Genomic DNA, 10046 nt, shown 5'->3' with positions numbered 1-10046 from the left:
GGGCTGGAAGCGGTTTCAAGTCCAGCTGTGGTGGCTCCTCTATTGATGGTTTTGCAGGTGGTGTTGCTCTCTCTTCTAAGCGTAGGGGCTCGAACTGAGGTTCCCTTTTCTAGAATCCTTGACCTTCGAGAGCCATGACCCACTCTGCCAACCCTTCACTATCCATCTCTTCCAAATTCATCAAGCAGGCTTCTAGTGGATCCTTGACATTAAGGGTCTCATTCTCTTCTTGCAGTATCACATCCACAGCCTCCACTAGTGAGCAGTTTGCAAATTCACTGGGTCTCCTCATGGATTGTTAAACGTTGAATATTATTTCTTCATTGTTCAACCTCATTTTTAACTCTCCAGTCTCACAACCAATTAATGCTCTCCCATTGGTTAAGAATGGCCTTCCCAGAATGATGGGTATCTCTTCATCCACCTGACAGTCAAGAATAACAAAGTCTGCAGGAAATACAAATTTCCCCACTTGCACAAGCACATCATCGAGAATTCTTGTCGGTCTTTTGACTGTGCGATCAGCCAGTTGCAGCAACATTGAGGTCATTCTATCTCTGCCAATGCCCAGTTTTGTATAGATTTCCAAGGGCATCAAGTTTTTGCTGGCTCCCAAGTCACACAATACTTTAGCAAAAGCATAACTCCCAATAGTGCATGGGATAGTGAAGCTACCTGGATCAGACACCTTTTGGGCCATAGGTCTTGTCACTACCGCGCTGCAGGTCTGTGTCAGAGTTACAGTGGACAGGTCCTGGAAGTCAAATTTTCGCGGCATCAGGTCCTTCATCATTTTTGCATACCCTGGCATTTCCCTAAACTCATCCATCAGTGGAATATTCAATTGAATCTATCGAAGCATTTCCATGAATTTCCTGTATTGATCATCTTTCTTTTGTTTTGCCATCTCTGAGGGAATGGTGCAGGAGTCAACCTTTGTCCAATACTTGATGTCTTTTCTTTGTTGGAAGCTTCTGGCACAAGAGGTGCCACCTGTTCTGAGACTTGTTCACCTTCTTTTGCCTTACCCTTGTCAACATGTGCCTGTTCAACTACCACCTCGGTGAGCTCTGCTGACCCATCTGCCTCTAATGTAACTGGAGTAGTTGGCATAGTTTATCTCCTAGATTGAGCAACTGCTTGCTCTCTGTCTAAATTGCTTCCATTCTTGAGACTCACTACCATTAGCTGATTTGGGTTTTGCTCCTTTGGGTTAATATTTGTATCTGCAGGCAATGTTCCTTGGGGGCGATTGTTCAAGGACATAGACAGTTGTCCCAGTTGAGTTTCAATGCCTTTGATTGCTGAATCATGTGCTGCTAACTTTTCTTCCATCTTACCATTTGTTCCAATGGGTTGTTGCAGCTTGCCCCTGATTTCTACCATGTTGTTGTCCTGTTGTTGATGAGGTGGTTGGTAGGCCAACTGTTACTGGAGCTGCTAATTTTAGCCCTGCTGCCTTTGATAAGGCAGAATTTGACCTTGTGGTCGTGCGCCTCTAGAATTGGGGTTGTGTTATGGCAGTTTGGGTCTGTACTGTTGGTTTGGTACTGGTCCCCATTGTTACCCACCTTGCCTCTGACCTCCAAAATTATTGACATAATTCATGTCTTCTATGAAGCCCTGGTTGTCATTCTCTCCACTCCACGAGCACACATATGGCTGGTTTATGCAAGGAGTGCACAATCCTCCATTTGTTGTATCAGCAATGTGCACTTTCTTTGTACCCATGTCATCAATTTTCTTTGTCAGTATGCTCATCTGAGTCATGAGAGTGGCTATGTTCTCTGCATGGGAATTGTTTGGGTCAAGAGCAACAGAATGCACTATTGGTGTAAATGTTGTACCTCTAGTCATCCAGCCTGAATTTTGAGCCATCTTGTCAAGAAGAATCTTGCACTCTGTGAATGTCTTGCTCAAAAATGCACCCCCAGCTGAAGCATCTACATTGGCCTTCAAACTGTCTGCTAAACCCATGTAGAATCTCTGTCACAGCATCTGATCTGGAATGCCATTGTGTGGACACTTCACTGGCATACTATTGAACCTCTCCCAAGTTTCTTGCAAGGTCTTAGTTGGTTTCTGCCTGAACTGCAATATCTCATCAACATGACTTGCAGTCTTGTTTGGAGGATAAAACTTGTTTAAGAACTATTTGACTAATTCTTCCCAAGTGGCAATGGAGTTTATTGGGAGCGAATTCAGCCAAGTTTGGGCCTCTCTAGTCATAGAGAATGGAAACAGTAATAGTTTGATGGCTTCAGGAGTCACCTTCGACTGTCTTTGGGTCACACATATTGATAGGAAATTCTTCAGATGTTGTTGTGGGTCTTTAATGTATGACCCGGATAACAGTCCCTTATTTTGCAACAGATGCAGCATGTTGTTGGTGATCTGGAATCTCTCCGCTTGTATTTGAGGTGCAGCAATAGCAGTAGCCAGGTTATCAGTAGTTAGTTGTGCCCAATCATAAAGAGCGGCTTCTGGCACAAGAGGTGCCACCACTCCATTGTTTGGGTCAACCCGATTATTTCGATTATTTCCGTTGACATCGTCCACGTTGTCCATACAATTTCGAGTGTGTGTTTTTGTTGTAACTGTTTGTTCTTCTTGTTGGTTCGATTTAATACCCTGAATGCTTTCTCGGGGTCTGAGAGACCTTCAAAACGTTCACCGGTCCTCGAAGAGCTTCTAGGCATAAACCTGAGTCACGGGAGAATTGAAACGTGGGAATTTCAATGGAAAAATTTAAACACCGTAAGAAATTGATCTAAACTAAGAATCCTAGCAATTCTTCTAAGTTGTAATAAATAACACCGTTAGTTCCCTGGCAACGGCGCCAAAATTTGATCACGCCCAACTATGCCTTGTAAAAAAGACTAAGCGGTCGCTGCAAATATAACCCGGTTCAAGTCCGGAGTCGAATCCCACAGGGAACTAACCTATTTACTACAACTTTAAATAATACTAATAATAAGCTCAGACAACTTTCGGATGCAAGAGTTTTATGAATAATCAGTGAAATTTATTTAGCTAAGGAAAAATGACAATAAAATTAGCAATAATCAAGACTAAAATTAAATTCAAAGGTAAAAGGATCTAGGGCTATTGATTTCCCCAATTGCCGGATTAATTCTTAACTCTTTAGCTATAATCTCGTCGTAATACTCTATGAGGATTATGAGTTCCGGGCTACCGTAATTATCTCTCGATCAATTACGATAATTTACTAGAAGCATTCTCTCGAACTACTCTAGTTAACAATTTATGCAACTCAGATTCTAACCCCACTTTTAAATTCAAGTAATTAATCTCTTAACTTACCCAAAAGTGGTATTGTTCAATAACAATCTAACCAAGTGTTCTTTTTCAAGCAACACAAGATAACTAGACACGATTAATCAAGGACCCTTTCAATTAACCACAATACAATACGTAGTTGAACACTCATAGAACAAACACGACTCAATTATGTCTTGTAATAGATAGGAAAATACACACAATTGAAGAAGAAATAAGAATCTCTTCTCTCTTTCTCTATATATCTCTTAGCTTGTTTTTCCTTGGGGACAATAAGGTATTTGTCCCATGTCCAATATTTTTATAATAATTGAATAAAACGATAACATGAAACATCTCGTTATAAATTTGATGAATCTAACATTAAGGTTTAGTATTAAATGAAGTTTAAATTTATGAGTTCAGATTTAGTATTTATTGTAATATTAATGACTTTATATAAAAAAAATATTTTTGTGTCAAAAATAATGAATTCGATTAAACTTGCAGTACAACGGGGCATCCGCCTCCGTCAATGATTCCTCATGTTTGGAGGTACGTCTAAATTGATATTATAGTACAACATAACCACAGATAGTCCTCTATGATTGCAAAAATGAGAACTTTTGGTTGTAGACTTGTAGTTAGAACAAATAATGCATCCTCCAACGGAAGTGTGGGAATAGTCACTTCTCATTTCATTACAGCAGAGGTTTCAGTTCCTATACTCTCTAATTCCATGACTCTTCATAGGATTCTTTTAAAGGATTAGACTTTCTTTTGTAAATTTTCGTTAAGTTTGTTTCTTAATATGTTCTGGGTCTAAAAGTTGGTTTATCTTTGTCTTTTTTCTTCTTAAGAACAATCATGGTAAACAAATAATAAGAGATAATTCCAAACTTACAGTTCCCAGTACTTCAAATTTTAATTAGAACATTGGCTACATCGAAGCAATGATGCTAAGGGCAGTCAAGCAACAATGACAGAGCAGAGTAGTAAAAGATTTCATTGGTCTATTTCGCCAAATGTGTACTAATTATTGAAGGTGAAAAAGGGTAGAGTTTGCATTTCTTGGAAAATCATAATACATCATCAATCTGTCAAAATAAGAAACACGAGACCAGAAAGCCATACAAGAAAGCAAAAAAATGCATGAAATACAGACATGTCATCCCCATTGGGAGAACACAAATACTTGTCAACAATAGACTCTTGAAATTGACGAATTAGTTTATTTCCTACTTCTGCCTCTTATATATCTTTCCCAAGAATGAGTGTAGCACTGCTTGCACTGCTTTGCTTGGATGAGCTGCAATGGAGCTTGTCAGCTTTTCATACGATTTCTTCTCGTATTCCAGAAATACTTCCTATAAGATTCCGAAGAGTATGATTAAAAGCTGAAGTTCGGCGTCAAGTGAGATTGACCACTTGCTAAGAGAAGAGAAACAATGACTAAAAAACCTTTGAGTTAAATAAGAGCAGATAGAAATCGAAACTATGAAGCTAGGGAAAAAGGTGGAATACCTCAAGTTTGAGATCATTATAAAGCGCCTTTATTTTAGCAATACATTCAGGGTCGTCTTTTCCATAGTTCTCCTGCAAAACAAGCTCTTCTAATTAGCATTTTCAAATAGAACTAAGTGGTGATAGAAACAAACAAAGGGAAAAGAAGTTATGAGCTTACATATAATAATTTCTTTTGCTCCTCGTTGCAGAGTTCTAGAGCTTTCACTACCAACCAAGAGCACTTGAAATCCTGAATATCGGTGCCAATCTGATAGCAAAAGGAGGTCATCATAAGATTTCTAATTTTTTTTCAAATTAAAATAGCTTTCTGAATATTTTTAAAGGAGTTTTTTACTATGAGCTTCCTTTACAACATACCTTACCCAGCACCTCTGGGTCAGCAAAACAGTCCAGATAATCATCCTACAAAGTCAAGAAAGCTACTAGTGAGAATCGGTAGCACGAAATCATAGATGTTCTGAAACTGAGTTTTGTCAATGAGGTCTTTGGTATATTGGGAACTAATCATATGTATATTTCATAAGGCCACTGTGTTGGAAACCACATTCATAATTCTGACCACATACAAATTTCTTTTCACAGTTTGACTACATGGCGCTCGATGTTTCTCAAGCTTTTTCAGAAAATAGACTACATTCTTTTGTGATTTGAATTTAGGCCATATTTAAAGCAACATCTTTTCCGTTTTTATTTGGCTTTTTTTTTTTCCTTCCTTTTTCCCAATGAGATGCAAGGTCAGACTACAGCCGTGAAACTTCAAAAGCATAATCCATGTTGAGAAAAAAAGAAGTAAATTGTCCTTCTGTTCATGGTGAATGTCTAACTTTGCTCATCAAAGGTCAATTTCCAATTGAATATGATTCTTCAAATATAAAATATAGAACTTTAAATGCGAAGGAAGTTATCAGGGAGTAGTTATAATTCTCACCTGGACTTGAAAATAGATTCCCATTTCAATAAGTATGTTCTTGACATCAACATGTTTGTCAAGATTATCTCCTGCCATTAGAAGTGCACATGCCACCTGGAAATCATAACCGTGAGTACTCCGGATATAGCTTATATGCAAATTAAACATGCTCATTCTATAATTCTTAACAGACAACTTTTGCAAAAAGGACCAGAATAATTAAACACAAAGTTAGCAGCAATTATGATTCGAAGTAATAGTAGCTGTAGTTTAGATCTTGAGGAGATAGAAAAAAAATTGAAAGGTGTTTCTAAGTTAACTCAGAAAGACATCAAAATAAGAAACTTTGCTATGACTTTCCGAAAATTGCATATAGTTAATATAATTCGAAGAAGATTCAGAACTTTGAATGTTTTAAGAGAACATCAACCTCAAATCAACAAACATAATGGTTCCCCATGTTCAAAGAACTACGAAGCAAGTGCTTAGAAACATAATAGACATGGAATCATTCTCAAAATAGCACAAAAAACTGTGAACGCATGTAATCACATTATTATCAAAATAGCACAAATAGAAAGGAAGATTTATACTCACTGGGAGGTAGAATGAATAATAAGCAGTTTTATACTGGACAATCCGGCGATGACTGCATGTAATCACATCATTATCAAAGTTAAATCACGCAAGAAATACTGAAAGCAGAAATATTGTAAAAGTCTTGAAGATGTCTCCTTACATAGGCAATGAGTACTTTGATAAATCTTTCTCTCCAACAAGTGTTGTGATCAAATCTATCATTTGTCCAGAGGCAGTCTGGAACTCAACCTGTCAGGATACGTCCCCAAAGCAAAAGAGAGAAAGCAAAAGGTCAGCATTATATAAGGTTTAATTCAAAGGCCTTTTGGTGTGCAAAGAATCCTACCTCATTAAACAAATCGAGAAGATCAACATAATAAGGCTTTGCTCTGAAGTGGTTCTTCAGAATTCTCGTGATGTGGTTGCGGAGAAGTATGCCATCATTAACCGCAATCATGCCAACCTATAAGAAATATTGAAACAAGAAATCACCGACTGAAAAGAAAAAATACGATGAGTAACAAACAAGTAATCTCTTTGTGTGGGACCACACCTTTGGTAATTTGTACCAGCATGGTTGACCTCGACGTGTATGAGAGTTATCCATTATATCATCAAGAACAAGGAAATATGCTTGAAGCTGCAACATACATTGCACCAATCACACGCTTGAAAAGAAGAAATACGGAACTAAAACTATATTTATTGGGGTCACCAAAGAATTCAGAGTCAGCCACAAATTTAAGAGTATTTATTTTGCATACCCATTCAATGCACCAGCCAAGGGCAGATGCTTGAAAGATTTCCTCACTAGTTAGTTCTCTCCCATCATTCAACAAACTGTAGCTGTCAATAACAGAGAGCCCCCGATTAAGCTTCCCTGCATAGACAGTATGCTATTATAAAGCCGCTGGAAGAAATTCTTAAGCTATCAAAGACTGTAAATGAAGTAGAAAATTTTAGAATAGTTAAATGGAGAAATTCAGTCCTACCTCCAGGCACATTGTAGTCCAACATCTGAGACAAATCAATAAAAGTAACAATTAGACATGTAAAAATGAAGATAATGAGAGATATAGACGGTTCAAAAAATTTAATAGTTCCAAAAGAATAAAATGAAAAGAAGCTGAGCCTCAGGGTAACCACAAATTGAATAACCGAAATGAAGGTACAGAATTACCACATCAGCAGTACTGAACTGACAATTAATTACATACACAAGAAAAACCAACAAGCTTGCATTGCCAAATGCATCAGAAGATAATACATGTTGAACCAACACTATATGAAAGGTGGTTATCAAGCATACTCCACCCCCACAGGCGAGCATAAACAACAAGCAAAAATGCATAGATTCTAGAGTAATGAAATGTTGAAGAACATTGTAATTTCTGCTTTCAAGCATGTTTCTAGTGGATGTTTGGACTAAATTCAAGCTTGAGGAAAATTACAACAAGCTCCATTTATATATACATTCTAGTATCTATGCTATGTTGACTGAGGCTGATTTATCCTCTGAAATTAATATATATACCAAATCATTTGGCTGAGACAAGATAAAAATAAAAACTTTTCTAGCTTTAATTCCATCTTACTTAAGACTAGTCAAAATTTGATCTTTGCATCCATTTGTTTGCTTTTAGTTTTGATGAGCCAATAATCAAAGTAGCTGTTGGATTTTGCATTTGTTACTACTACTGTTTTCTAGAATAATTAGTTGTTTAGTTTTAGGAGGAGTCTGCTAGAAGATTCAGAATTTTAATTATAATAAGAGTTTAGTAATTTAGTTGTAGGAGGAGTCTACTGCTTTATTTATTTGGGTATTTAAAGCCCTATGATTAATAAAATTTGAGAGTTATCAATCCTATTTTCAACCTTCTTGTTGGTGGCATATTTTTTCTAAAATCCATAACAAACGCCTTTATGAATGAGACAGAAAATGAGAATGAAACAAGAAAAGCAATTAAGCAAGATTGATCAGCAGAAACATAACACATGTAATGTAATGCACCAAATGGATCTACATTCACATAAAGACAAAAGAAAAAGCAATACCTTGTCGACCCATTGACGAGAATCATCAGTAAATTCGAAATCTGGGTCATTAAGCAGCTCAGATTTGAGGACAGCGTACACATCCAAAAACTTGGACTTGAGATCGCTCATTGTTTCAGAGAGAGTGTGTGTGTGTGTGTGTTGGTTAATTTGCAGAGAAGAAGGAGATCTGTGGGTCGTTAAACACTAGGAAGTTATATGTGTATAATATATAGGAAAAACCAGCGCCGTATTTCTCTGAATTAAAATGGGAGAGTCATAGAAGTTGCACGGAGTAGAGAGCAGTCCAGACTCCAGCAGTAAGCGCCAGCCACCAATCACCTGGCTCTCTTTTTCTTTTAGATTATTCATTTACTTCTTTCCCTTAAATTAATTTTTCCCATTTTTCTTATTTTTAAAGTGTAACAAATTATCAAAAAACAAAAGTGCAACAAATAAAATAGTAGAGATTTATTCCGAATAAAATTTGTAACTTTACAATATCCTTTTGAATTTTTTCCCTCTACACTATATAAGTTTTGGATTTTTAGTTTCTCCATATATTTTTTAGTTAAATGAGAAAAGGATGAATCAAAATGATCAACATTGCCAAGATCTATTACACTATAATTTTTATGATATATCGATCTTGCTATTTTAGGTAGCTAATGAGTATTTTAGTAATATTAGTATTATTGTTTTATTTTTAAAAATAATATATTAAAAGTACACGAATCAAACTGAAATAAAAAAGAAATTGAGACGATTGGGATAATTATACATAGTAAATAAACTGAAAAGTTGGAATAGCATATTTTTTAAATAACTGATCGAATTGGACCGATGATACCTCTAGGTAAAGCACAAGAGAAAGAGAAAAGGTTGGAGGATTCTCTAGAAATTAAATTTCGCACATCTAAGATGTACTGCAATAAGTCTATTATTTAATTACCGTCAATTCTCTCTTTTATTAATAAATAATATTGCTTCTGTTTCATTTTAATTATTATCTATCATACCAAATTATTTTTGAGAAACTATAAAAATTTAAAATATAATAGGAGTATATGTATGAAATTTTAAATAAGTATTTATTTCAAAAAGGAAGATATTGACGGTAATATCTATAATAAAAATCAAATGCATTCACTATCATTTGTTGATAATCACCCTTCTTCGTATGACGAAAAGAGTAATGATTTTCTTTTATATTGTATAATATAACTAGCGATACTCAATGTAGATCATAAAAATTGTTTATGTTATCCAATCGTGAAAAATGATAGAATACACTTGTAACTTTTAAATAAGAAATCATTAAGAGGATATTTTATTTTCAAAGACATAAAGTTGAGATGTATTAAGAAGGGATACAAGAAATAAACAATTACAAGATGAACTATCTCATAGCTTTTGCTTATGCTCTATTAAATAGAACCATGTTAAACATCTTTTTCAAGGGAATAAAACAGTGGTCCAAATGATGCAACTATAAATGAAACAAAATGCAAAATAACTATCCAAAGACGACAATAAAAGAGTTTTTAGGTCTATATCTTATAAAATAGTACTCACTCTGTCTCATATTATGTGTCATGATTCTCTTGTGCACGCACTTAAGAAAAAATAGTTAGGATGAGATTTTGATTATTTTACCCTTATTCATATCTTAATATTTAATATTTTTTCATTGAATATTTTCTCAATTTATGTGTCA

The 10046-nt window shown here is 35.6% G+C and overlaps 2 protein-coding genes across 3 annotated transcripts; both read right to left on the bottom strand.

Annotated features, from left to right (window-relative positions):
- Positions 1 to 298: 298 nt before the first annotated feature.
- LOC138893812 (uncharacterized) lies at positions 299 to 829 on the bottom strand. The gene has a single exon (XM_070178476.1). The coding sequence runs from the start codon at positions 827 to 829 to the stop codon at positions 299 to 301; it is 531 nt and encodes a 176-aa protein (XP_070034577.1).
- A 3466-nt stretch (positions 830 to 4295) lies between these two features.
- LOC104113110 (farnesyl pyrophosphate synthase-like) lies at positions 4296 to 8673 on the bottom strand. 2 transcript variants are annotated; one of them, XM_009623204.4, is made up of 12 exons: positions 8351 to 8673; positions 7288 to 7312; positions 7060 to 7175; positions 6849 to 6935; positions 6642 to 6758; positions 6456 to 6544; positions 6314 to 6365; positions 5735 to 5830; positions 5164 to 5208; positions 4964 to 5053; positions 4804 to 4875; positions 4296 to 4646 (listed from the first exon to the last, which is right to left on the bottom strand). In XM_009623204.4, the coding sequence occupies exons 1-12, from the start codon at positions 8459 to 8461 to the stop codon at positions 4518 to 4520; spliced, it is 1029 nt and encodes a 342-aa protein (XP_009621499.1). In that variant the 5' UTR covers positions 8462 to 8673; the 3' UTR covers positions 4296 to 4517. The 2 variants fall into 2 exon arrangements, with proteins under 2 accessions (XP_009621499.1, XP_070033378.1); XM_070177277.1 differs by lacking the exon at positions 7288 to 7312 and having other exon boundaries at positions 8326 to 8600.
- Positions 8674 to 10046: the final 1373 nt, after the last annotated feature.

Source organism: Nicotiana tomentosiformis, chromosome 6 (genome assembly GCF_000390325.3).
Source record: "Nicotiana tomentosiformis chromosome 6, ASM39032v3, whole genome shotgun sequence".
Taxonomy (NCBI): Eukaryota; Viridiplantae; Streptophyta; class Magnoliopsida; order Solanales; family Solanaceae; genus Nicotiana; species Nicotiana tomentosiformis.
The sequence above is the reverse complement of the archived record's forward strand: the minus strand, read 5'-3'. Positions and strand labels throughout refer to the sequence as shown.